The sequence below is a fragment of the Nyctereutes procyonoides genome, unplaced genomic scaffold (assembly GCF_905146905.1).
Source record: "Nyctereutes procyonoides isolate TBG_1078 unplaced genomic scaffold, NYPRO_anot_genome, whole genome shotgun sequence".
Classification (NCBI taxonomy): Eukaryota; Metazoa; Chordata; class Mammalia; order Carnivora; family Canidae; genus Nyctereutes; species Nyctereutes procyonoides.
In genome coordinates this window covers 1,163,105-1,189,431 of record NW_026575024.1, presented here as the reverse complement: position 1 = coordinate 1,189,431, position 26,327 = coordinate 1,163,105, and the positions used below count along the sequence as shown (strand labels likewise).

The following is a 26,327-nucleotide window of genomic DNA, read 5'->3' as shown; positions in this document are numbered from 1 at the left end:
CCAGCCACCCCAAGGGGGCTCGGCGCCCTATCCCCCCTCCCCGGTACCTCCCTCACCCCCCCTGGGGGAGCGGGCCAGCTCCCTTACTGGGGTGGGTGGGGGGCGCGTGAGAAGTTGGGACCACGGGGAATGAAGGGCACGCTCGGGGGAGGCTGCGGGGACAGAGCCGACATCCCCGCCCTCCCCGCCCCCGGGCGGCCCTGCGCGGGGCTGGGCGGGGACACCAGCTGGGGCCGCCTCCGCCTCCGCCGCCACCGCCCCCCGCGCTGGGCGCGCCGCGCCGCCGCCAGCCGAGTGGAGGCGCGGAGCCCCGGAGGGCGCGGGCGCGGCGGGTGGTGCGGGCGCGGGGCGCCGGGGGCGCGGGGGGCGAGTGACCGAGGCAGCGTGCGCCCCTCTCTGCGCCCGGACCCAGGTGTGCAGCCAGAGCCCGGGGAGCCGGTGCAGCCGGAGCGCGGGGAGCTGGGCAGGCAGGAGCGGGGAGCCGGGGCCTCGAGCGCCCGGGGAGCGCGGCCGGGGCTGGACGGGGCGCCCGCTCGCAGTCCCGGGGCCTCCCCACTGGCTCCCCCTGCTCGGCCCCCGCAGGAGCAGCGCCCACCATGCGCCTCAACGGCTCGGCTCCCGGGCCCCGGGGTGCTGCTCCGGGCGCCAAGCCCTTCCCGCTGCCGCCCTCGGGGCTGGAGGCGGCGCTGCTGGTCCCCGGCCTGGGCCTCGGCAATGGCTCCGGCAACGAGTCGGAGCGGCCGCGAGCGGCACCCAGCAGCGACCTGGACGTGAACACGGACATCTACTCCAAGGTGGCGGTGACCGCCGTGTACCTGGCACTCTTCGTGGTGGGCACGGTGGGCAACTCGGTGACGGCGTTCACGCTGGGCCGCAAGAAGTCGCTGCAGAACCTGCAGAGCACCGTGCACTACCACCTGGGCAGCCTGGCGCTGTCCGACCTGCTCATCCTGCTGCTGGCCATGCCCGTGGAGCTCTACAACTTCATCTGGGTGCACCACCCCTGGGCCTTCGGGGACGCCGTGTGCCGCGGCTACTACTTCCTGCGCGACGCCTGCACCTACGCCACCGCCCTCAACGTGGCCAGCCTGAGCGTCGAGCGCTACCTGGCCATCTGCCACCCCTTCAGGGCCAAGACCCTCATGTCTCGCAGCCGCACCAAGAAGTTCATCAGCGTCATCTGGCTCACCTCGGGCCTGCTGGCCGTGCCCATGCCCTTCACCATGGGCCAGCAGAACCGCAGTGCCGACGGCCATCACCCCGGCGGCCTGGTGTGCACGCCCGTCGTGGGCACCGCCACCATCAAGGTGGTCATCCAGGTGAGCAGCGCGTCGCGGGGGGGAGGGCGGGCAAGGGCAGGGGCCAGCAGGCACTCCCTCAAGGCGCGTCCGGCTTCTCTGCCCCTCAGCTGACAAGACTCCCCAGGCTGTGCACCCTCTGGGACAGGGAGCGGGGTCACCAGGAAATGTGACTCCTGCGCGGCTGGGAAGGGGCAGGGGGAGGGGGCCGGGTGCTGGGGGCAGCCCCACCCCCCTGCCCACCTTTCACTGCGGACCTGCCAGCTCTCAGCCCCCATCGCATCCCCTCCTTCTACCTCAGGAGGCTGGGCTGTCAGGTCAGTGACGGCTCTGATGCTCCACAGATGGGCCTCGGCTGTCCCCAAAGTCCCTGAGAGCTAAGGCGGCCACTTTCATCAGCTTCCCAAAGGCTTCGTGGCCCCGGAGGCTAGGTGCGTCCCCCCATGTGGCCCCCCCACCGCCCCCGTGCCTCCTGGCTGCCCTGCCCCTGCTCACACTTGGGAGGGGGAGCCGAGCCCGAGGCCCCTGCACCGGTTCCTGGGTTAAGCCCCAGTAGTCCTGGCTGTGAGCCAGGTGATGGCAGCCCTGACCTCAGGGGGGAGAGGATTCAGGAGAAAGCACGTGGAAGCGCTCGCGTGCTTCCTGGCACGTCTTGGTGGTGATGACAAAGTTGCTTCTGCGGGGAAGGTCTTACGTATTTGGGCGTGGTGGCGGGTGGGGAGCTGCGTGGGGGGCAACACTGGGGCCCAGTGGCCAGCAGCCCCCGAGGGCCTCAGCGAGGTGCTGCGGGAGCCCGGGGGGAGCCCCCCCCAGGGAAGCGGCTGGGACAAGGCGTCCCGGCAGATGGGGGAGTCGGCCCTGGAGAGAAGGCCTCTGGGTCAGGGAGCACTTGGCAAGGGCCCTGAGTGGGAGGAGGTCTGGGCAGAAATGCCACTTGGGGTGGCATCATGGCCCTGGGACCAGGCAGCCATGGAGGTGCAGCGTGGCCTGAGGATGGAGGGTCTGGGTGGAGCCTGCAGGTGCTCAGCGGATCCAGAGGAGGGGGCCGGGGTGCCCCCGCCCCGTCCCCACCTGGCTGTCTTTGGACGCCTACAGCAGGGCCCGTGCTGGAAGTAGGACGGTGTGCTGGGGCGGGGAGCTGGCGTCTGCCCGTCATCCCCTGGGCTGCGGCTGACCCTCCACAAGCCACCACCGAGTGCCCCCCGCAACGCCTGTGCTGAGAACCTGTGGCTGCGGGGCCCCCTGCGTGCAGAGCACCCCTACCCCAGCCACATGCAGCAGGGAGGATAGTAGAGCCCGGCTGCCTGTCTGCAATGTGGTCTCTGCACTGGAGGCAACAGCACATGGGGCCGCGGGCCATGAACAGTGGGAAGTTGCCTGCTGCGGCCTCAGGGGCCCCGCACCTCCCCCCCCCCCAATGCTCCTCTCTGGCCCGCTGTGCCCAGGGGCCTAGCAGGACGCCTCCTGCCTTCAAAGGGCTCACGTGGCTGGTTTGGGTCAGCAGATCAGGCCCGTGGCACTCGCTGCCGACCCGGGAGACGCCCCCACCCAGGGCCCAACCCTCTGGCTCCCAGGGGCTCGGCCAGGAGCTGGCGGGTTGGAATCCTCATCAACAAGCCGCAGCAGAGCAAGCGCAGCCCCCGAAACATCCCCTCTGTCGGTCCTGTGCGATCAGACGCCTAAGTGGCACCACTTCACCTCCCAGAGGGTCATTCCTCGGACTCCCTGTGCTCGGAGGCTGCGACAGCCACGCACCCAGGGTGCATCCTGGTCGTTCCCCCATTTGCCAGATGTCTGCTGAGCGTCGACTGCAGACAGGCCCCCCTTCTGCGCCACAGACAGAGTGCCGCCCGGGCATTTACCCGGTGCTCGCTGGCTTCCTGGAGCCCTTGGAGACTGGCCGCGCCGTCTTCCCCTGAAGGCCCGAGCCACGTGCATGGAAGGCTCGCGCCAGGCTCCCTTCCCTCCGTGCTGACCGCTGCGGGGGGAGCCTCACCACCACCCCCGCTCCCTTCTGCACGCCCCAGGAGAGGTGCCCCGGGTTCGCATCCCCCACCTGGCCTTCCAGGCCACTGGGCAGGTCAAGGGGAACATCCACTGTTTTTAAGCAGTGACTCCTGACGGGGGTGGGGTGGGGTGGGGTGGGGGGTGGGAGGGTGCCTGTCTGTGTGTGCCCCTCTCCCGACCGTGCTACAAGTGGGGAGGTGTTGGCCGATCAAAAGGCCCCCCTTTCCAAAGCAGAAAAGCCTGCATGTCTCCCAGGAGGCGGCCAGCCCTCCCCGTCCACAGGAGCCCATCCCCGGGCACTTGGGCTCAGAAATCATATTTAGAAATGAGAGGATTTGGGATCAGATTTCTGAGCAACTTTGAATAGTCATTCCTGAATTCAGCCGGGCATTTTCTGAGCGTGCAGCCTGGAGCTGGGCTGAGCGGAGCTGCTTGGGAGGGCAGCTGGAGCAGAGGCCCCGGGCCCTGGGCCCCACATGGACAGGCAGCCGGGAGGAGGTGCCCACAGAGCCCGGGCCCTCCTCTGACCCCGGGAGGGAACGGGATTCAGTCTCCCTCAGACTGTTGACGGCAGTGAAGACTTCCAGAATGAAGGCTCGTGTGTGCCAGGCCATCGAGGGGTCTTCCCACTAGACCGTCGCCCTGAGAAATAGCCCTGCCTCCACCACGTACCCGGAACGCGTCTCCCTGGGTGCACGGCAGTCCCCACGGAGGCCCTGCCCACGTGGAGCAGCTGTGCGGCTCCTGTCGGGTCCCCTGCAGCCCTGCCCGCTGCCCTGCTCTGACCTCAGGCACCACGTCCATCCTGTGCCCCGGCCGCTCTGTTGCTGGCTTCAGGTGGGGCAGGGCCATGTCCTTCCCTCCCGCGAACGTGTGCGAGCCCTCACTGAGTACACGGGCGGTCCAGAGGGCCGAGGGGACCGGTGACCAGCGGTGGCAGAGGCCTGGGGCTTCGAGCGTCTGGTTCAGCTCTGACTCTGCCGGAGACTCGTCCAGGCTCGTGATGCTGGTGACCCCCAGCCCTGACCCAGGGCTCAGTGAGGGTCCAGCTGCCCCCCCAGGGCGGTTGCTCACCTGCTCGCCGGCTCTGGCGCGGTTGCGGCCTCAGCGCCTAGGCATGTGCTGCTCCCGTGCCTGTTCTCATTTCCCAGTTAAAGAGGGAGGGCCGGGGGGGTGCTGACCCCGCAGTCCAGGGTTCTAAAGCCTGGGGGACTGTGCCCATAGTCGTGCAAACACCTGTAACGCACACACAGAAACACACACATACACATGTGAACATGGAGTGTACATGCGTGCACATAGACACGTGTGCATGTACACAGACACGTACACACAGATTGTGCACACATACGTGCACACACACACACACACTTGGGCATGACCACATTCCCCCGCAGCATCCTGTCCGCATTGCAGGGTGGGATCTGGGGTTTGGACGCGTGCAGCGGGTAGGGGAGGGAAGCTCAGCACCCAGACTTCTCTAACAGGTGTCCTGAGCATCGACCCCCAGGATCAGGGTCGCCCCGGCCCTCGGTGCTAAGGGACAACGCGGGCAGAGGCCCAGGGCCCATGCTCGTCCTCACCTGGTGCCCCGTGGTGGCTTTGCCCTGGCAAACGGCAGGGCTCCTCCTCTGCCGAGACCTGGTTCTGCTGTTTTGGCAGTAAATTTAGTTTTTGTGATGCTCAGACCAGTTGGTAAAGTATTTGCACTCCAGGTGCAGGTGTGCTCCGTGAGCAGGGACGGAGGGAATGTGGGAGCCTCCCGGGGCAGGACGGCCCCTCCGCGGCCCAGCGGTGCCCAGGCGAGGGCAGGGAGGGGGGGCAGAGTCAGGGACCGCATCGCCACGTCCCAGTGGCAGCCTCGCCCCCCAGCGAAGGGCAGAGGCCTGGGCGGCCTGCGCCAGCACTGCCGTGTTGCTGTTTTCGGCCCCACGGGCCTTCCGTGGCCCCCGGGCTGGAGGACCCGCTCCTGGGGGCTCCCTGCTTCTGTCACCTGCTCAGATGGAAGCGCTCCCGCGGGGCAGGAGCTGGGCCCCACAGCCACCTGCTCCAGCCCTCACCTGATGCGACTCCACGGAGCAAGAGGCCGCAGGACCTCTCTCCACTGAGGGGAAGAAAACTGTTCCAGGGAGTCAGACCGTGAGTCGTGTTCTCAGGATCTGCATCCTGTGGCACCTCGAGTCTCGGCTCCTCCCCCAGCCCGTGAGCATCCGTGACACCGGCACCTGTGGGAGAGGTTAGTGTGCCAGGGGGCCCCAGGAAGGTGGCTGCGCGGCCCATGGACGCTCCTTCGGGTCCCCCAGGCTCTGGTTCAGGGACGGTGTGACATCAGTGCGCAGTCCCAACAGGGGAGCCGGCGGGGAGGGGGCCGCACGCCCCACAGGAGACAGAGGCCCAGCACCCGCCGCTTCCCGCCAGGGGCCGGCACCCGAGGGGACATCGCGGTGAGGTGGCTGCTGAGCCCGCATCACTCCCGGGCCCGTCGGCCGGGGCCGGGAGGCTGCGTCATACCCTGACAGTCGTGCGCGTGTTGGGGAAACTCAGGAGCTGTGCTGGGGGTAACGTAGCGAACGTGGGTCCGTGGGAGGCGCACACGAAGCGCTCCGCGGCCCGGCCCGGCCCGTGAAGGCTCTGGGGGCGCCCGGTCCTCCTGAGGGCTCCCTGCCCCGAAGGGCCAGCGGGGTCCCCCAGGCGGCGCTCTCCCCGCCGCGCGGCACCTGGGGGCACGGGGAGGGCCTGCCAGCGCCCAGACAGGACCCGGTGCCCGGTGCTGAGCTCCCCCAGCTCCTCCCCAGCAGCCCCTGCCGTTTGCTTGGCCGCTGCCTGCGGACGTGCAGCCACCCGGAGGCCCTGCGGCCGGCCCGGGCTCTTCAGGTCCCACCAGGAAACCGAGGCCCCGGGAGGGAGCCAGACCCGGCACCCGGCGCCCGGCCTCCGCCCGCGGGGGGGACGGCACACACGACGGCAGCGGGGTGCTCCACCAATCCTGGGCTGGTGTGGGGACCCGGGGGCGGCCCGGAGCTTCCCTACGGCTCGGGCGGGGGGGCAGCTTGGGGCTCCGCAGCCCGGTGGCCTCACCGCTGGGCAGCCGCAGGACCCCGGCCGAGCAGCTGACTCTGGGCCTCGTTCCTTTGCCTGCCGACTCTGGGCTCAGACGTAACACACGCGAGACGCCTGCCACGGCTCCGGGCGGCGGCCGGTGAGGGCGCTGGGATGCAGCCGCCTCTGGGGGGGTGGCCGGGCCGTCGGATGCGTGGGCTCCCCTCCCGGGGCGGCGAGCTGTTTGTCACCCAAGGGCATCCACACTCTAGGGGTGCACACAGCAGGGCCCTGCAGGAAACACTTTATTTTAACATTTACACTTAGTAAAAATCACTTTTCCTTTGTTTACTTCTGAGTTTTGGCAAGTGCACAGGCCGGCGGAACCACCTCCCCAGGGGCTGGAGGCCAGTCCCGTCGCCCCGGAGCTTTGTCTCGTGCTATTGCTTTGGGGCCCGCCGCGCCCCGCCCCACCCCGGAAACCAGGATCTGTTCTCCGGGCCTTGCACCTTCCCCAAAATGTCACATAAACGGGGCCTCTGGGGTGTCCCCCCGTGAGTCTGGCTTCTTTCACGGACTCTGGCACTGGTGGCTCATCCAGGCTGTTGCCTGCATCAATAGGGTCTTCCTGTGTCGGGGGAGGATTCCATGGTTTATTTATCCATTTGGCAGGTGAAGGACGTTTGGGCAGTTTCCAGTTCGGAGCAATTATAAATAAAGCTGCTACTAATATTCGGGTGTAGGATTTTGTGTGAACACGCATTTTCATTTTCCCCAAGCAAACACTTAGGAGCTGGATTACCGGGTCGTGCAGGACATGTGTTCAACCTACTAGGGAACTGCCAAGCCTTTCCAAAGCGGATGTGCCGTACGGAATGTCCACAGCCACGTGGGAGGAGGACTCGGGGCTCCGCATCCTTGCTGGCAGCTGCGATAGGGTTTTTTTTTTCTTTTTTAAATTTTATTTATTGGTGAGAGACACAGAGAGAGGCAGAGACACAGGCAGAGGGAGATGCAGGCTCCATGCAGGGAGCCCGATGCGGGACTCGGTCCCGGGACCCCGGGGTCACGCCCTGAGCCAGGCAGACGCTCACCCACGGAGCCACCCAGGCGCCCGGCACCTGCAACAGTTGTAGGTTTGGGTTTTATTTTCATGTAGCCACCCAGGGGGTGTGCAGTGGGGTCTTGCTGTGGCTTGATTTGCGTTTCCCTAACGACGGGTGATGTGGAGCGTCTGTCCGTGGGCTGGGGGCACCTGGGCTCCTTCTCTGCCGAACTGTCCGGCCAGGAGCCTGCCCGGGTGTTAAATGGACTTGTTTCCTTATTGTTGCATTTCGAGAGTTTTAAAAATACATTCTGCATTCAAGTCCTTTGTCCAGACATGTGATTTGCAGATCTTCTCCCCTTCAGCGGCTTAACTTTGCGTTTTCCTAACGCTGCACGTCCCCAAGGAAGCAGCTACGGTGTTGATTGGGTTCAACTTACCAGGCATTTTAACGGATCATGCTTCTGGTGTCGTGTCTAGGAATTCACAAAGATCTTTCCTGCTGTTGTCTATCGTCTTTATAGTTTTATATTTAGGTCTGCGATCTGTTTTGAATTCATTTTTCCATAGGGTAAGATATGGGTGCCTTTTTTTTTCTTTTTTTTTTTTTCTTTTTTACATATACGAATCCACGTGGGCAGTATTGGTCATGAAAAGATGATCTTTTCTGCACTGGAGTTTTTTTGGCACCTTAGTCAAAAGCCGCCTGACCTCCTGTGCGGGGCCCCGCCCAGGCCCCGCTCCATCTGTGTGTCTGTCCTGCCCCTGCCCCCACATGCCTGCAGCACCGCAGCTCCACAGGACGCGTTCCAAGCAGCCTGCGTCCTCCAGCTGTGCTCCTTTCCAAAACTGCTCCGCTACTTTTGTCCCTTGGCCTTCTACGTAAATTTTAGTCCCCACAAGAAAAGCATGCAAGGGTTTTGACTAAGAGGGGGTCAGTGTGTCAAGCCGTGCTGGGGAGACACGGCATCCTGGGACCCCGAGACATCCAGTCCCCGAGTACAGTGATCCCCCCGCTGAGTTAGGTCCCCTTTGCTGTCCTTGGAGCTGGCTTCCCGCATACAGATCCTGACGTAGTTTCTTAGATCTATGCCTAAGCAGTCATGTTTTGGGAATTATTTTTCTATTTCCAGTTTTCCATGGCTAGCGTAGAGAAGTGCGATTGGGCTTCGTGTGGTGACGTCCTGTCTTGCAACCGTGAAGAGCACACTTATCAATTCTACAAATCATTTTGTGGGTTCCCCGGGATTTTCTGCGTAGACAGTCGCGTTTTCTGCGAATAGAGAAAGTTTTATGTCATCCTTTCCAATCTGTACACCTTTGATTTCCTTTCATTGCCCTATTGCTCTGGCCCGTGACTTCCAGTAGGATATGGAATCGGAGCGGAAGAGAAAACTTCCTGGCCTTCTTCCCCATCTTAGAGGGAAAGTCTTTCCACTTTACAATCAAGGATGAGGTTTTTTGTTCAAGGTTTGAGTAGATGCCCTTTATTGGATTAAGAAATCATGAATGGATGTTGGATTTTGTCCAGTGCTTTCTCTGCATCTATCGATTGGTATGGTTATGTGGTTTTTCTTCCCTAGTTAATATAGTGAATTACATTGATTACATTTTTATTGCAGTAAAATACATATAACATAAAATTCACCATCTTAGCCACTGCTCAGTGTACAGCTCAGCGGCCCGAAGCACGTTCTTGGTGCTGGGTGACCATCCCCACCACCCGTGTCCAGCAGCCTTTCACCTCCCAATGGGAACTCTGCCCCCAGGAAGCAGCTGGTCCCCGGCCACCACTCCCCCTGCCCCGGAGACCACCGCTCTGCCTTCTGTCTCCGAGGATTTGACGACTCCTGGGACCTTGTGTCGGTGGAAAACGTTGACTGGTGTTCGATGTCGGACCAGCCTCACGTGTCTGGTCTGGGCTCCTTTTTATATATTGCTGGATTTGGTTTCATATTTTGTTGAGAACTTTTGTGTCCATGCTCATGAGAGATGTCGGTCTGTGGCTTTACTCTCTTGTGCATCCTTGTCTGGCGCCAGTATCAGGGTCGCGCTGGCCTCATGGAGTGATCTGGGAAGTACTCGCTCCCTCCTGTTTCCTGGAAGCGATTGTGTGGACCTGGGAGTCTGTCTTCTTGAAAGGTTGAGTAGAGTCCCCTAGTGAGTCCGTTGGCCAGGGGTTTTGTTGGAAGGTTCCAGCCATGGGTTCAGTTCCCTTCATGGGCGTGGAGAGATCCCAGGGTTGTGTTTCTGCCTGAGCAGGTTTGGGCAACTTGTGACTTTCAAGGAATTGGTCTATTTTCACATTTGGGGGCGAGGAGTTTGTGGCATTCCTGTCGCCCTGACGCTTCCTGCGGGTGCCAGGACACCCCCCCCCGCTCTCTCATTCCTGGTGACCTGTGCACCCTCTTTCCCCTGGTCTATTCTGCTGGGAGTTTATTGATATTATTATGCTTTTTTGAATAACCAGATTTTGGTTTCATGAATTTTTTCTGTTGTCTCCCTGCATTCATTTTTATTTAGTTATGCCCCGATCTTCATCTCCTTTCCATGCTTCTTTTGGATTTAATTTGTTTGCAGCCCTCTAGATTTCTTCAAGGTGGAAGCTTAGATTATTGACTCCGGGCCTTTACCCATCTGTAGTTTAAACATCGAATGCTCTGACTCCCCTCCTAAATGCTGCTTTAGTAGGATCTTAAAACTGTGGCAACATATTCTAATTTGATTCAAGATATTTTATTTCTCCTGAGGCTCCCACTAGTGTTTGGACTGTTTAGAGTCGTGTTGTTTAGTTTCCAAATGCTGACAACATTTGTCATGATTTGTAATTCTGTGTGCTTAGAGAACACACTTGCATGATTTCGGTTCCCTGGAGCTGTTCACATCTGTCCGGCGGCGAAGAGGCGCGACCTGTGCCAGTGAGTGACGTGTGCACAGAACACACACCGGCTCTGGTGGGTGTCTCTCCCTCTGAGGGTCAGTTGGGTGGATAACATGGTGTCATTTAGTTCTAAAGCTTCCATTGGTTCTTTCAATGTAGTTTCTTTTCATCTTGTAAGAACTTGTATCTTTCCATTGATTTCAAGAGTGTTGCCTTTACCTCAAGGAGCATGGTTCTCGCACCTGCTCCAGAGTCCTCGTCTCAAGTCCCACCATATACGCCTTCCTGAGGGAGGTCCGTATATTGTCTTTCTTGTGAGTATTAGTCACGTTTTCCTGGTTCTTTCCGTATCAAGTGAATTCTGGGTTACTTTCTGAACACTTTGAATATGGCCGTGTTGTTTAGAACCCCCTGGAGAATGTTGATGTTTTTAGTGGATTCTTTTCTTTGGGCAGAGAGCCCAGGTAGAGTGGCCAGTCGGCCTCCCTGGTGGTGGTGGCTCCATCAGTGCTATTTGCAGAGCCCGTGCACACACCACGCAGGGTTTTGTTGGGGTTCTTGGAGGTGGCTTTTGGTGCGGTGCACCTTTCTGGTCCTTCCTTTACACTGCTTCTTTAGGTGTGTTCCATGCATGTGCAGGTCAAGGGTAAGCTCAGGATCTGTGTCAATTCGTGCACAGAAATTGGGGATCCCCTTGCCAGCTGTCTCATGGCTGAGATTTCCTCCCACACCCACCAGTTTCCAGAGACTCTTCTCTTAGTCCTCTGACTGGAAAGCCAGAGCATTCCATTTTATTTCCTCGCCTGACTTTCTTGGGTACACCCGTCTGTATTTGTTCTTGTAATGGCTGCTCTGGGGCTGTAAGCATGCATCCTTAAGTGAGCAAAGTCTGGTAAGAATTCACGTTGTGCCCATTCACACCTGACACTTCTCACTTCTCATTGCTTACCTGGAGGGCTGCTTTAATTAATTAATTAAATTAAACTAATTAAATTTAATTAATGTCTGTTAAAAGGTGAATTTATTGTAAAATTCAGTAACTCTCCCTTGATGTATTTAACAGGTCACGTTTTCCTGTTTCTTTGCATATCTAATAATTTATTGTTTATGCTGAACGTAGTAGATGGTGCATTGAAGAGCCTCTGTGTTCTGTTATCTTCCTTTCAAGAGTGTCGACTCTTGCTGGGGTGGGTCTTCCGGTTACAGACTGATCACCCTGGTTTACAGCTTGTCTATGCAGCTTAACCGAAAGCCCAAGCCCCTCTGACTCAAGTCCCAATGTCCCCTGCGGATTGGGAGGTTTCTTTCAAGGCTCAGTTAGGCTTAGTTTAGGGCACAATGCTCATTCCTCAGGTGTGGACCTCCTGGCATCCGAGCAGGACACTCAGGGTGTTAATGAGGCCTCTGCCCTACAGCACTGCCGGGATGCCAGGATGCCAGCCACCTCCCACAGGCTGTCAACATTTCAGTCTGTGAACCCAGCCCAGCCAGCCCAGAGCCACAGAGAGCCCCTCACAGGCTTCTGAGAACCCACCCCCCAGGAAGGCCTCTCTTTTCAGTGCCTTCTCTGCAGATTCAAACTGCCCTGTGGCCCCAGGGCTCTTGCTGCTGAGCTCTGTGTCCTCCGATGAAAGGTCCTCCATAGCTGTGCTGTGTCCAGACCTCAGCTCCTAATGTTACAATCAGGAAAATGTCCCCAAGGAGAGAAACGGGTGACAGTGGGGCTCGCCTCGGGAGTTTCCCTGCTCTCAGCCACTGTGGTCTTGTGCCGTAGCTCGTCCTGTGCCTGAAACGACTGGCTGGTGCATTGTGTACAGTCGCATGGTTGTTTATGACAGGAGAGCTAGTCCAGTACCCAAGTGGGAGTCATCCTGGATTTTAAACACTGCCTACTTTCAAAAATATCTGAGACAGTTTATGATAGAAGATGTTGGTTCAAAGGAACTATTAAAACAAAGCTGCAAAGAATACCCAACAAAGAAACATGGTTATCCTAGAAACGGAAAGTTGAAGAGAGCCACTGTGTTTGAGTAAATCTTATACTGGAGCTTATGAAAAACAGAGACATTATTTGGACTTAAACATTTTTAGCACATTGTCTGTTAAAAGGTGAATTTATTGTAAAATTCAGTAACTCTCCCTTGACATATTTAAAGGTTAAGAGCATTCCTCAGCGAGTTCTGTGCTCTTATAACTCAAAAATGCTTCCTCTATTTAAAAAAAAAAAAAACAAAAACAAAACCCACATGATTTCAGCCTCCTGAAGTTCAGAGAGTCCAGGCTGTTTGGGACGAGTCCCTGTTCGGGGGTTGCTAAGCTGTGACTGCTCCCAGCAGGCCGCGGGAGGCTGCTGTCCGGAGTCTAAGTTCCCCGTCCTCTGGCAGGACCACGAAGCTTCCACCTGCGAGGGCGGAAGTGCACCTGGGTCATGTCACTTGGGAGCCCCGGGCGTTGGGACATCCAGGACTTGCTGGTGCCGAGCCAAAATCAAAGATTTGTCCATTTGTAGGTCCGTCTGCTTCAGGCTCTGTGCCCAACAGGATGTGCACGGTCGGAAGCTGTTGAGGTCACTATTTATTGCCTGGGGCTGAGGGAGAAGCGATCACATCTGTCCGGCCTCCCTCCCAGGATCTCTGCATCTGGGCTCACCAGCTGCTCCTGGAAACCCGTAAAGGGAAGGAGCGCCGGGTGGGGGCAGGGAGCTCCCCAGCCCAGGGGAGACCCCTCCTGGACTGCCGCAGGGTGCGGAGCCCCGCAACGCCGTGGCTCTGTCTTCCCCACTCCAGGGGCGGGCCTGGCGAGGCGGGGGCCAGCCAGATGGAAAAACGTTCCGATTCTTTGAAACCAGCTTCTGGTGAAGCCTTGCTCTCAGGCGGCCTCCAGGGGGTCGCAGCCTCCAGGGTCCCCTGTCTTTCCGGGACGACCGGCCAGGAGCACAGGCACCAGGGGCCAGGGCCGGAGGCAGGATATCGAGACGACGCAGACGGGAGCCCCTGTGAGCCAGGCGTCGGGCAGCCGGGTCGTGGCCAGTCCCCTGCGGCGCTGGCAGCAAGGCCCACGTGAGGCAGGACTGGCTGCCCAGAGGCCTCCCTGCCCCCCACAGACTGGAAGACGCCTGGGCCCTGGGCTCTGCCCCGAGGCCCACTCTGCTGAGGGGGCTGCCCTCGGGGGCACTGGGGCCCGCTGGGGGACCCCTGCCACCTTGGTGCTACGTGGAGTGTGAGGAGGAGCGGGCACTTGCCAGGCCTGGGGCTTGCAGGGTGCAGGTCCGTGGGGGCTCTTTCCACCCTCGGAGGCCCAGAAGATTGGGGAGGCGGCCACGCAGACGCCTGAGCGTGGTCTGGGGTCGCGAGGTGCACCCCAGCCGCAGGAAGCTTTCGGGAAGAGCGAGGCGCCTCTGAGGCACCCCCGTCACACTTGCCAGCGTGCTAGACGCAGATAATTGCAGGGCACTTACACAAGCTTAACACCCATTCGACTTCCTGCAATTCATTTTCCTGACAGCTTGTTTAAAAGACGCCCGTCTAATGTATTAAAATACCTACATTTATGTCAGATGTGGAGATGAGCTAGAAGATGCGCAGAAAGCTTCCAGTTCAAACCAGCCGGGCGGGCCTTCATGTCTGGAACAGGCTGTAACCCCACGCAGCTTCCTGCTCCTGCCCGTCCTGAGGGCCCGTGCAAGTGTCCTGGGGCCGCGGTGACCAGGGACCACGACTGTGCGGCTCAGGGGGCAGGAACCCAGCCCCTCGCGGCTCTGGAGGCCAGAAGTCTGAGGCCAGGGCGTGCGCAGGGCTCGGCGCCTCTAGAGCCTCCTTCCTGCCCCTTCAAGCGTCCCTCCTGTCTGCGCCGGTGTCTTCTCCTCGTGTCTTCTCTGTGACTCTCCTCTTCTATTATAGGGATGCTTGTCACTGGGTTTAGGGCCCCCCGAATCCAGTGTGAGCTCATGTCGACGTCCTCACCTGCATCTGTAAAGACCCTTTGTCCAAATAAGGCTACACTCGCAGGTTCTGGGAGCAGGACCTGGACATACGTCCTGGTGTCCCCCAACAGCCCCACTGAACAGCTCCAGGGCCGCCCGGCCCGGCAGGGGGCTTGCTCCTGGGGCAGACGCCCTGTCTCCTGGCAGGTGACTGGTGCCCTGGGTCCAGAAACACAGCAGGTGCTGGGGCCTCTCTCTACAGGACGGGGGTGCGCGCAGACCCCGCGGCCCCCCATGAGCTTGCCCCCCAGCCCCGAGACCCGCAGAGACCCGGCTGTGGAGCCCCGACCCCGCCCTGCCCCAGCCCTGACCCTGCCCAGCCCCCACCCCGGGACTCCCCAGACAGGAGCTGAAAGGAGCCACGGTCCACGGGGCTCCGCGGGGGGGCAGCGGGCGTGCAGGGGCCGTGCTCACCTGCAGCCTCGTCGCAGCCCCAACGGGAGCCCTTCGTTGGCATTTAGGGCGTCGAGCACCACTTCCAGCCCTTTCTGAGGGCCGCCTGCCGGGTTGTGATGACCCTTCCCTGACCTTATTAACGAATCACAAGCTAGTGGGGGCATCCTGGGGTCAAGTGCCCCCGGCTTCCCCCGTGGTGCGCTGGAGTCACCAGCGTGAAAACCCCCGGCTCCGCCGCCGGGACAGGAGCGGAACGGCTCTGGGGCGGCAGCTGGGCCCAGCCCCGGGATTTCCACCCCCATCGGCAACAAGCGAGACGCCTCGTCATCCCTCCTGCCCCGGAGGAAGGGCCACGGCACGCGGGGAGCCCAGGAGGACGGGCTCTTTCCAAAGGACTCCCAGGGGGTGCCCGGCCTGGGGGGTGGTGGCGTCGGCCCGGCCACCCCTCCCTGCACCCCGTCGGCCCGCCTGTGAGGCGGCACCGCCGTCCCCTGCCGCCTGCACGCTGGTCCCCGGAGAGGCCAGCTGTCCCCTCACGTGCGGCCCCGGAGCCCAGCGCGGTGCTTCCCGAGCGCCCAGGACGTGCCTCCCTATTATTATTCATTATTGGCGACTGACGTGGGGTCGCGTGGTACCGTCCTCCTCTCCGCCGACGTGGGGCCCCCGACGGCCGCCCACGGCCCTCCCGCGGGTCACCGAGCTTCTGTTTCCAACAGGCCCGTCCGCAGACTTTTACTGTCTGGTTTCTAAAAGCGGCAGAGCTCATTTCTCAACATCCCCTCTGCAAAGCTGTTTCTATTTCAGTAAAAATTGAAGCCGTTTGTGGCTTTAACTGCCCGCCGGTGCTTGGGCCCCATTTCCACACGGGGCCGGTTGAGCGCTCGGCGGAAGGTAGCTTCTGACTGGGGTCAGATGGGCCAGGCAGGAGCCCCCCGCAGCGGGGAGGCCTCCAGGCCCCCAGGGACACCCCCGTCCAGGTCCCCGCCTGGGCACAGCCCAGGGCTCAGGCCGCACCCATGTCCAGCCGCCGGGAACAGGACCCGTAACCCCTCTCAGCAGCCCGGGCGGGGCTCAGGGCGACCGGCCAGGACAGCGGGTGGCCGTGTGTCCAGCGGGGAGCGGGGAGGGCGGATGACTCAGGTGGAGGGGTGAGCGGTGATGTCTCAGCAGGGCGGGCACCCAGCCTGGGGGCCTCCCTGCCCTGCTCCCGTGGATACAAGGACAGTGTCTGTCCGTCTGTCCATCCGTGGAGGGCCCTTGGCCTCAGCCAGGCAGCCCGGCTCTCAGCTGCGTCCCCTACAGGCAGGGTCAGTGCTCGCCAGTGCCGGGGCTCCAGGCCTTGACATGAGGCTGGCAGGTTGTGGGGGAAAAGGAACAGGAAGGCTGACGGGGCCCGAGGGCTCAGGCCCAGGCCGCCGCGCCCCTGCCGAGCAGCCCACCAACACGGGGGGGGGGGGGCGGGGGGACATCCAGGACCCCCTGTGGGACCTGAGCTCAGCCCTGCCGGGCGTGGGGGAGGGGCAGCAGCAGGAGCTCAGGCCCCCCAAGGCCCTGAGGGGGTGACCACTCCCCCGAGCCCACGACTGAGAGCCTCCCGGATGTGAGGCTTGGGCACTATTGGGCCAACCGGGCAGGGTGGCCCCCCGAACGCCCAGGACGGGGCCCTGGGTACACCCCGGGCTTGCTGAGCAGAGAAACTTTGGGGTTTTGGTCTTGGTTGGTTTGGGAACCCTGGCAGGACGTGAGGCGTGGCGACAAATGCTGAGACCCCCGGGAGTGGCCCCCACAGTGGCCCCACCCTCGGGCCCAGGGGCAGGGCTGCTGTGATGCCGCCTGCAGCTGTGGGCCCTGCCCGTCCCTGGGGGTTGCTGGGCTCATGTGGCAGCCCCGTCCCCCCCGGAGCCCGGGGGCAGGTTCTGCTCCCCCACAACAGGCGAGGCCGCAGGGGTGGTGGAGGGGGACGGGAGCTTGGCCTCTTGCTCCCCGCAGCAGGCGGAGGATGTGGGGCAGCCACCTGCAGGGAGGGGCTGGCGGCCGTCGGGGCCCTCAGAGGCCTTCCGTCCCCCTTGGGCCATGGGGGGTAAGGATGGGACCCCTGCCTGTCCCCACCGCGGGGTGGGATGGATACGGTGGCTCAGGGAGTGCACAGCGGCCCCGGGTCCGGCCACAGCTGGGCGGGCTCCCCAGCTCTCGCAGGGGCACCTGGCAGCCCCGGCTTAGGTCTTAATCCTGTAATTTTGCGTCTGTTTTAAGTGGAACTGGGTGCATCCTGAGGAAGGTGACGGTGGGCGCGGGGTCCCCAGGACGGCCGTGGGAACTAAGAACTACGGGGACCAGGGACCGTTCCCAAACATCCGAGGGCCGTGACAGGGTTTGCCCGGATGGCTGTTCCTTTTCCCCATTTCCATGGTTGTGCCTTTTCCACACGGGCGAGCTGGAGCCGTTGGGGGGGTCCTGTGCCGATGGGCTCCTTCTTCCCTCCTCCTGTTTCCCTGGCCTGTGGAGCCCGTTTTCTTCCTGGCCTGAGTAGCGCCGCCTTCCGGATGTCCGCAGTTCACCGTCACCCGCTCGAGCCGCACGGCCGCTCCAGGGTCTGGCGATATGAGCCCCGCCGCCGTGGACACCCACGTGTGACGCTCGTGTGGCCGGAGGTCTCTGCTCCCGGGAGCAGAGCCCACAAGGACAAACATCCCGTCGTTTTTACCAGCAGTTCCCCGTTGACTTTGGGTGTCGAGCATCGCTGCGCGTGCCTCTTGGGTCACCGTAGATCTTTGATGTGCTTCAGTCCTGCGCCCGTGTCTTGAGTATTTGTTTGCTATTTGAGTTTTAAGAAACTCTTTGTATGTTTGTAGGTTTCAGAGAATTTTTCTGGTTTTTTAACGTGGTGAACTTCACATAAAATCTACGCCATGATCGTATTTGAGGGCGCAGCGCCCTGGCACTATGCACGGTGCCGCCCCGTGAGGCCGCTGCCCCAGCGTCTCAGGACTTCTTCATCTTGCAACGACGGACACTCTGTCCACCACGGCCTCCCCCAGGGCCTGGCGGCCGCCGTCCCCCCATCTCATGAATTGGGTTCCCCCAGGGGGCCCCGTAAGTGGGGTCGGGGGTTTGAGACTGACTCGTGGGCGGCGGGTTTCGACTCTGTAGAGGAGAGTGCCAGAACTCGTTCTCTCAGGCTGAGCCACATCCCGCTGTGCGACGACAGCACATCCTGTTCGTCGCCCCTGTGGGTGGACACTTGCTGGCGTGGGGCGGTGCTGCCGTGAAAAAACGTGGGCGTGCAAACGTCTTCTCTTTGGGGGGACACTCCCAGGTGGGACACACGTAGTTCTTTTTTTCATTATTGTTATTGTCTGAGGAGGTGCTAGCCGCCGTGGCACAGAGGGCTGCATGTGCGTGTTTTATTTCCGCGCAGGAAGGATGGGGCCTCCATCTGCGGCCTGCCTCGGGCTGGCCGGGTCACACAGCCTCGGCAGCAGGTCAGACGTGGCCGAGGGTATGGGCTCCTGTCACCCCAGCTGTCCAGGCTCGCGGGGGGGGGCACCGTGGGGAGCGCATCCCCACGCCGTCTGCTCCCTGCTGGTGAGGGACGGGGACGGCCTGCCGTGTCCTGGGGGAGCCGCAGCTCGTGCCGCTCCTGCCCACCCCGTCCAGCCCTCCTGCCCTTCCCAGGCTGTGCCTCCCAGCCTGTTGGGACCCCCCAGGGGCGACCCTGAGGACTGTGCGGACAGCCGCGTGCAACGGGCGGCTCCCAGGTTCCAGAATGTGAAGCCCCCACAGGCGTCGGAGGACTTGTCACATGGCAGCGGAGAGGCGGGGCCCAGGCCGGCTGTGCCCCCAGAAGGGAACACGCAGCCATGAATATTCACGCCGGCATTGGACTTGCAAATCCCCAGTAATTTAAATGTCATCAAGGCGTGCGGGCACCTTTTGGGGAGAAGATCTGTCAGAGAAAATGAATCGTGATCACCAGTCGTAACAGGGAAGCGGCCTCCTCAGTCCCGGCGGGGTGGCCGGAGGCTCCTCCAGGGTCACGGCTGGTGGGGGGGGGGCGTCGTGAGCGCTAGCTCGGGGGGGGGGGGGGGGGGGGGGGGGGAGCGGCGGGGGAGGGGACCCTGCCCGGCTCCCCACTTCCCCGGCTCGGGAAGAGAAGCCCTGGAAAGCCAGGCCATAGAGGACGCGGTGGGCCGCGGGTGGGGGACACGAGCCCTGCAGCCGCCCACCACCTGGGGCCCCCACGGCCGAGGGCTGCGCCCACCTGTCTGAGGCCAGGGTGCGGCTACTGGCTTTTCTGGGTGAAGCGTGACCGCGCCTGCGGGTGGCTCCCGCCGCCTGATGGCTCCTGATGGCGTTACGAGCTGGCTCCGACCCTCACGGCCGCCCTCCAGGCTGGGGGCTCCTTGGACCGTCCCCGCTTACGGGGCAGGAGACTCCCCAGTTGGGGACACTGGGGGGGGTCAGACACACGGCGACACTGTGTCGGGGCGGCTTCTCCTTGGCGCTCCCACCCGTCCCCAGCGTCCTGTCCTCGGGGCTTAGCTACTCAGAGTGACTCTGGTTCATTTTTGAGACGTGGGGGCCGGTGGGGGCAGGTGACGGGGCAAGAGGGGGAGCCCTCCCCGCGCCCGCCCGTGGGCCTGCCCTGTGAGGCTTTGGTGTCCTCGGCCCGCTCGTCAGGTTCCGGTGCCACTCGAGGGGGAAGCGGGGTGGGGGGGCCCTGACATGTCTCCGGGTATTGCACACGGGCTTCCCGCCCCTTTGTTCTTAGGGGACGCCTTCAGGTCCTGGCACAAATGTTTCGTGGGGGGGGTTCTTTAAAGATTTTATTTATTTACTTATTCCTGAGACACAGAGAGAGCGAGGCAGAGACACAGGCAGAGGGGGAAGCAGGCTCTGCGCAGGGAGCCCGATGTGGGACTCGATCCCAGGACCCCGGGGTCTCACCCTGAGCCCAAGGCAGACGCTCACCTGCTGAGCCCCCCAGGTGTCCCGTTTTGTGGGTTTTAAATGACCGAGGACAGTGGCCTCCAAGCCCCGGGGCTTCCCCGGCAGGTGCGCCAAGGCGGCCCCACTGCTGCGGGCAGGTGCACAGCCCCTCGGAGCCGGGCCGTCTGGTCTGAACAACGGACACGTGTGCCTCCCGGGGTGGAGGCTGCGTCCGAGGTGAGGACACGGCAGATCTGGTGTCTGGCAAGAGCACAATTCCCTGCTCGTGACGGCGGCTTCTCGCCTGTCTTCACACGGTGCAGGGGGGCACGGGAGCTCTCGGGGGTCCCTGGTGCAAGGGCCCCACCCTCACGGCCCACTCACCCCTGACAGCCTCCCTCCCGACACGACACCTGTGGGTGCCACATCCCAGCGAACGAACCGGGGACGCAGCACTCGGCGTGCGGCAGACCGTCCTCCGGGCGGCGGGAGGCGAGCGCACCTCCGGGCCGTGTCGGGGGCTGAAGAGGAAAGGCTCGGGCCGGGGAGAGGGCGGCCGGGGCTTCTGCTGCCCCCTCGTCCCCGCCTGCGAGGCCACCCAGGGGGACCAACGGGGAAGGGTGGCCCGAGGTGGGGCACCCACCGATTCCTGTTCACAGTGCAGCGCCCTGCGGGGGGTCCCGGCCGCGGTCCCCACCCTGTAGCCTGGTCGTCAGGGCCCCGCACTTACCCTTCCCGCCCCGCAAGACCCGGCACGACCCGGGAGCCCCGTGAGGGGACAGTTCGTTCTGAACACAATCCTTCAGCAGCAGCCAGGCTCAGGGCGCGGGGCAGCGGGGACGCAGAGGGCAGTGGGGTGAGGGCACCAGGCCGGGTCCCCGGGGCCTGCAGCACCGCGACGCGAGTCCGTGTTGAAGGGACTGCCCTGCTTCTGCTCGTGCCGAAGCCATCTGGGAACACATATGGAGCCACACGCGCACACTCAACACGCACACGCACTCACAGAGACGCACACACTCATGCGCTTGCACACACTTTTGCACGCTCTCAGACACGCTCACTCACATGCTCACCGTGCACACACACACAGAAATGCACATCTGTGCACGCACGCACACGGGAACGCTCATGCCCGTGGACACGCAGACGCACAAGTGCACATGACAAGCCCACGAAGCACGAAGCAACGTTTGCTGATGGTGGGGACAGAGGGAAGGTCCCCCTGAGACGCCAGCGAACCCAGACCCCGAGGGACCCAGGCCCGCCGGCTCAGCTGCCCGGCTCCACGTGTTTGGCTCCACGCTCGCGTTCCAAGCCGTCGGCGCAGAGCCGGCTCTCCGCGCTCAGGTTCACTGAGATGCTGCTGCTCTTTCAAGAAGTCAGACCCACGGGTGAGCCTGTCTCCTCAGGAAATAAAAACGAAGGGAAACGGTCCCCCGTCCCTCTGTGGGCCCCTCGCCCCCGCTCTGCAGCACAGCCGACGGGGGACGCCGCAGGAGCCGTGACTGTCCTGACAGAACCAGCCCCCAGATTCGGGAGCAGGACGGCCCGCTCGGCTGCGCGATGATGCCCTGCCTGCCGTTCCCCGGCTTCCTCGGCGCCCTGCCTTCTCGGGGCTTCTTGTCAGCCCTGGGGTGGAGGACGGATACTTACACGAGGGGTGTTTCTCTCCAAAGAGAGTGTAGTGATGCGGCTGATAAATCAAGAGCCACAGGACTCGTCGGGAAGGCAGTGCATCCGCTAGCTTCTGCTGCGTAACAAAACAGCCCCAACCTCGTTGGCACGAACAGTAACGTTGCTTGTGATCCTGTGGGTGGCGGTTGGGCTGGCTCTGCTGGTCTGGGCTGGGGTCGCCTTGGTGGCTGCTGTCACCCGGAGGCTCCCTGGGCCTGGACGAGTCCGAGATGGCCTCACGTACCTGCGTGCAGGTTGGCACTGGCCCTTCCCTAGGCCTGGCCGTCCAGGAGACCAGGCACGGTCTCCTCACGCTGTGGTGGCCATGAGAGCAGGAAAGCGGCGGCCTGGCTCGGGATGCAGGGTTTCCGCTGCACGTCGCCGGTCAGAGCCAGGCCAGCAAGGGCTGGGCCACAGACTCCACGTCTCGGTGGGATGGGTGGCCGACGACATCGCCAGAAGTGTGTGCCCAGGGCTCCGGAAACTGTGAGCAGCATTCGAGGACCCTCCTCCATGGGCCACGGCTGGCCAGTTCATGGCAGTCTTGCTAGCGGAGGGACCCGTGACAGTTGTGTCATGGCCCAGGATGTCTAGGGGAGCACCTCGCCGTGGGGGGGGGGGCAACATCGCGAGGCCACGGCTGCCCGTGATGGTTAAGAAGGCTGCTGGGAGGTCCCCAGGATTGCAAAGACGCAGGCCATCGCCGCGATGGCCGCGGGCGGCCGTGCTGCTTAGGGACGTGTGGGGGCGGGCAGCAGCCGGTGTGGGGACAGCAGGCACAAAGGCCAGAAGACACGGCTGCTCATGCGGAAGCAGCCACAGCGGTCCGCAGCCTCACAGCCCTGAGGGCGGCCTCAAAGTTATTTTTCCAGTGTTAGGAACGCGCTGTCTCTGCTCAGTCCCCCGAGCTTGGGTTTTTCCTGTAGCTTCCGAGCTGGTGAGACTTTGTCTCCCTGTGGCCGAGTTCCCTGGGATGACACAGGCTGGCTGCACTGACTGCACACCGTGGCCCACCGGCACCTGCGCGGGTGGTTGGCCCACGGCCATGGCCAGCGCGGGAAGCCCGAGCCCCAGGACGCCGGGCCGGAGGGGCCGTATCAGGCCGTCCGAGAACACTGGCCTCGCCTGTAGGGCCGGTATCCACAGGGCCGCACAGATGACCCCGGGGGAGCCCGGGAAGTGCCCGGAACACCGCACACCCGGGACGGACCTTCCAGAGGCCGCCGTTTTCACCTGGGTGGATGGTGGGAGACGTGGCAGTGGCAGCAGGAGCAAGGAGGCCCTGGGGCCGCAGCTGACCGGCGGCCGTGGCCTGTCGGGGCGTCCAGCGCGTCGCAGCAGCAAATGGAGTCAGCGAGTTCTCGCGCTCTGCCCGCCTCCGCCCCCCGCCCCCCGCCCGCGTGGCCAGGCTCAGCTGGGAGGGCAGCTCTGAGGACCCCCAGCTGCAGTTTTCCCCGACTCCGCTGAAGCAGAACAAATCCTGTTTCACAGGCTCGCGGCGGGGGGACCAGGACTCTGACAGCCCCGGGCTGGCTGACGGGCTCCGGGGAGGACGGGCTGTCAGATGACAGGGAAAGCTTGTGCTGAGACATTTGCACGAGCCGGAGACTCCTGCCACGGGAGGAGGACGTGAGGGGGCCTCCAACCTGGGGGGCGTTCCAGGGGACCTGGGGGTTATCACAGCAGGAAGCTGAGGTCAGACACCTGGACGCCCGAGAGGCCGAGTGTCCCTGGGGTCGCCCCCAGCCTCACCCTGCCTGCCTCCTGCCTGCTGCTGCCCCATCCCACCCACCCCTGCATCCTGCCTCAGCCCCCCACTGTCTCCCGACCGCCCACGGCGTCCAGCCCCACGGGCACCACATTGCCGCAGGCCGCCCCGGCCCAGGCCCCTCCTGGCCCCCAGGCTCTGCCCACCTCGTGGAAGAGCCGCCCCCTTCACCCCTCCTCTGGCTTCTGCGAAAGTCTGTGACGGGACCCCGGCCCAGCCCCGCGGGCTCCTGAGGCCCCCACCCCTTTCTCTCGCCCATTCGTGCCCCTCATCTCTCCTCCAGGAAAAGGCCCCTCGTCTCCCCCAGACTGTCGTGCTCCCCACTGAGTCCCATGTGTCCACGCACTCCACACACACCACGTACAGCAGATGCTCAATAAATGCCCGTGAAGGTCAGACAAGGTGGGCCTGGGCACCTGTGCGCTCAGAGGATGGGGGGCGGGCTGGTGGGCCCAGGAGGCTGACGGTAGACTCCACAGAGGCAGCAGCCCTAGGTGCTGAGACACGCCGAGCAGAGACGCCAGGGTGGGTAGGACGTGTCGCCGCTCACCCTGCGGTTTCCGAGCTGGAAGGCAGCCCCTGCCCTGGGCCCGTCCCCGGGGTACATCCTGGTCCCCTTGAACTGCCTCAGCTGCCATGTGCTCCTGCAGGAGAGAAGAGCTGGGGGCCGCGGAGGTGGGGGGGACAGCGAGCTTCCCTGGAGCCAGTCAGGCCCTCTGGCTCCGTGGGCTGGGGCGCCCTGCTGCCAGCCATCCCTGGCCCAGAGTGGGGGGGGCACCCGGCCACTGCCCCTCCGCCCATGGGAGCTGGACCCAGGGGCGCGTTTGTCCTGGTCCTCGGGCCGAGCCCGGCCTGGACCCCCCTGCCCCTGTTCCCAGGAATCAGGATCTTCAAGAGGGACCAGGCTGCCCCCCCACCCCCACCCCAGCCTGAGAACGGATGTGCTCAAGCTGTTTGGCACGACCCAGACCCTGGCTGCCGTGCTCTTCACTGTGGTGCCTAGAAACACAGGCTGGCCCTTGCACGTCGCAGTGCCATCCCGCCGCTGCGGGGACGGTGGCACCTCTCAGGCCGACCGGCCCAGCCTATTTACTGTTTCAGACTCTGGCTGGAAAGGAGGGAAGCAGAGCGGGGCCCGGTGGCCACGTGGCTGTGTTCTCTCGGAGATGGAAGAACGACGGTCCTTAGGCCACGCGGGCGTCGGGGGCCTGCTCTGGGGTCACTGGGCGGCGTGCTGGCCGGCCTTGGCGGCGTAGCTGAGAGCTACAGCCGGGCCCTCGCGGGGCAGGACGGGCCGGAGCAGCGGCCAGACTCACCACCACAGTTCCTGAGGCCGCGGCCGCCCGAGGTGGAAGCCGGGGAACCCGACGGAGGGAGCGTCAAGCATCAGTGCTGGACGTGGAGCCAGGGCCCCGGGTCCCCTCCGGGCCCAGGAGCTGGTCAGCTCGGGAGGAAACTGGAGCCTCGTGCAGGCCCAGTGGGGCCCGGGCCGGGGTGGCCGCTCCCAGCCCTCCCCGCCGCCCCCACCAGCCGCTCCACCCCGGGTCCACCATAATCAGATTCACCCCAAGCAGGGACAGAGCGCTAATTCTATTGAAAGGAGCGGAGATGCTGGGTGCAGAGCCAGATGTCCACGGGAACACAGTGACCAGCGCTGCCGGGGGACGGTAATTCGAAATTGGGAAGGAACAGGATATTCGCTAAACTGCCCACACGATTTCTTGGCAAGAGAACACGGAGTCCTGGGGGGCAGGCCCATCGGCCAGCGATGCCGGGAGCACGGAGAACGGGGCGGGCGGCAGTACCAAGTGGGGGACGGTCCCCGGCCGAGCCCTGGCTCCGCAGCGCCGTCCTGACCACATTGCTCGGGTGCCCCGATGCCCGCTGCTGCCCGGGCTCGGACTCTCGGCCCACAGCGCGCGAGCTCGCCGTCTCACCCAACCCCAGCCTCAGGCCCGCCGAGGCCTCTGCTGAACTCCCTGGAAACCCACCCCCGGCACGTGAGCGTCTGGATCAAGACCAGGTCCCCGCGTCTTCCTGGCGTGGAGCAGAGCTGCGATGCCTGGAGCCCCGTCAGAGGCACATGCAACGTCCCAGGGGCCTCGGTGCTGAGTTGGCACCACTTGTAATCCCTCAGAGTCAAATTAATTCCCTACACGTTAGAAAAATGCACACAAAAGGCTTAGCAACTGGATCCAATTCAGCTCGCATCTGAATGGGGGGGCGGGGTAAGCAGCAGCCAGTCTTGCGAAGGGAGCGACCCTGCAAGACAGGCTGTCACCGGGCGTGCGGGTGGGGACGAGAGCCGGGCACACCCCACCAGGGCCGTGGTCTCCACGTGTTAGGGCACCACTCGGGCACCGCTGCCCACAAAAGTGGGGGCCGCGCTCACTTCTCCGCCACCCGTCCTTCTCGAGGATTTTTAAGGCCCCTGTGTTGCTTACTTAGCAGATGTCCCACTGATGTGAACGTTCTCCTGGGCTTTTTAGCCAACGGATATTTGAAAACACGGCAAACAGGCCTTCAGCCCACAGCCCTGCCAGCCTGCCGCACCGCACAGATGGCTTCCGTGTGGTTTCGAGAGTCCAAGAGGCAGCTCGCCACCCCAGCTGCTGTGGAGGCTGATGAGCCCCCAAGTCCCAGCCAGAGCCAGGCCCCAGTGCGCCTCCTGTGTGCCACCAGGGGAGGGGCCGTGCTGCTCCTTCCCGGTCCCTAGGAAGGGACAGGCGCATTGGGAAGGCCATTTCCTTAATCCGATTGAGGGTCTCGCAGCAGCCCAGCTGGTGCCAGGACTGCGGCACGGCCAGGAACAGACAGGATGTGGCTCCAGGGGGGCTTCCGTTCCAAGTTCACTCTCAGACTGTGGCCTCCGTGGCTGCAGCCCCACAGGATGCCAGGACTCCCCAGCTCAGGGCTGCTGGCTGCGGGAGCCGGTGTGGGGGCGGGGCCTCCTCCGGGGGCCACAGGTGTTCACCCCTTGGGACAGGAAGGGCCTGGAGATGGGGTGGAATGTTCCTGATGGCCCCTGCTCCAGCTGGCCGGGTCCCCAGCCCGGGGTCCCCCCACCTCTCCCACCCCAGCCCCTCACAATGGGGTCCCCCACTCCCCATTCCCCCAGGTCCCCCCCACTCTGTCCCCTCCAGGTCTCCCCCACTCCGCGCCCCCCAGTCCCCTCCAGGTCTCCCCCACTCCCCGCCCCCCAGTCCCTCCCAGGTCCCCCCACTCCCTGTCCCCCCTAGTTCCCCCCCACTCCCCATCCCCCCAGGTCCCCACTCCCCCTACCCCCCAGTCTCCCCCCAGGTCTCCCC

General features: G+C 63.3%; 1 protein-coding gene across 1 annotated transcript in view; it reads left to right on the top strand.

The window, feature by feature from the left end:
• The first annotated feature begins 596 nt into the window (after positions 1-596).
• Positions 597-26,327, top strand: part of NTSR1 (neurotensin receptor 1) — a 36,724-nt gene continuing 10,993 nt past the window's right edge. The window contains exon 1 of the mRNA XM_055304319.1: positions 597-1,319. Within this exon, the coding sequence (XP_055160294.1) occupies positions 597-1,319 (723 nt within the window). The remainder of the gene's footprint in view (positions 1,320-26,327) is intronic.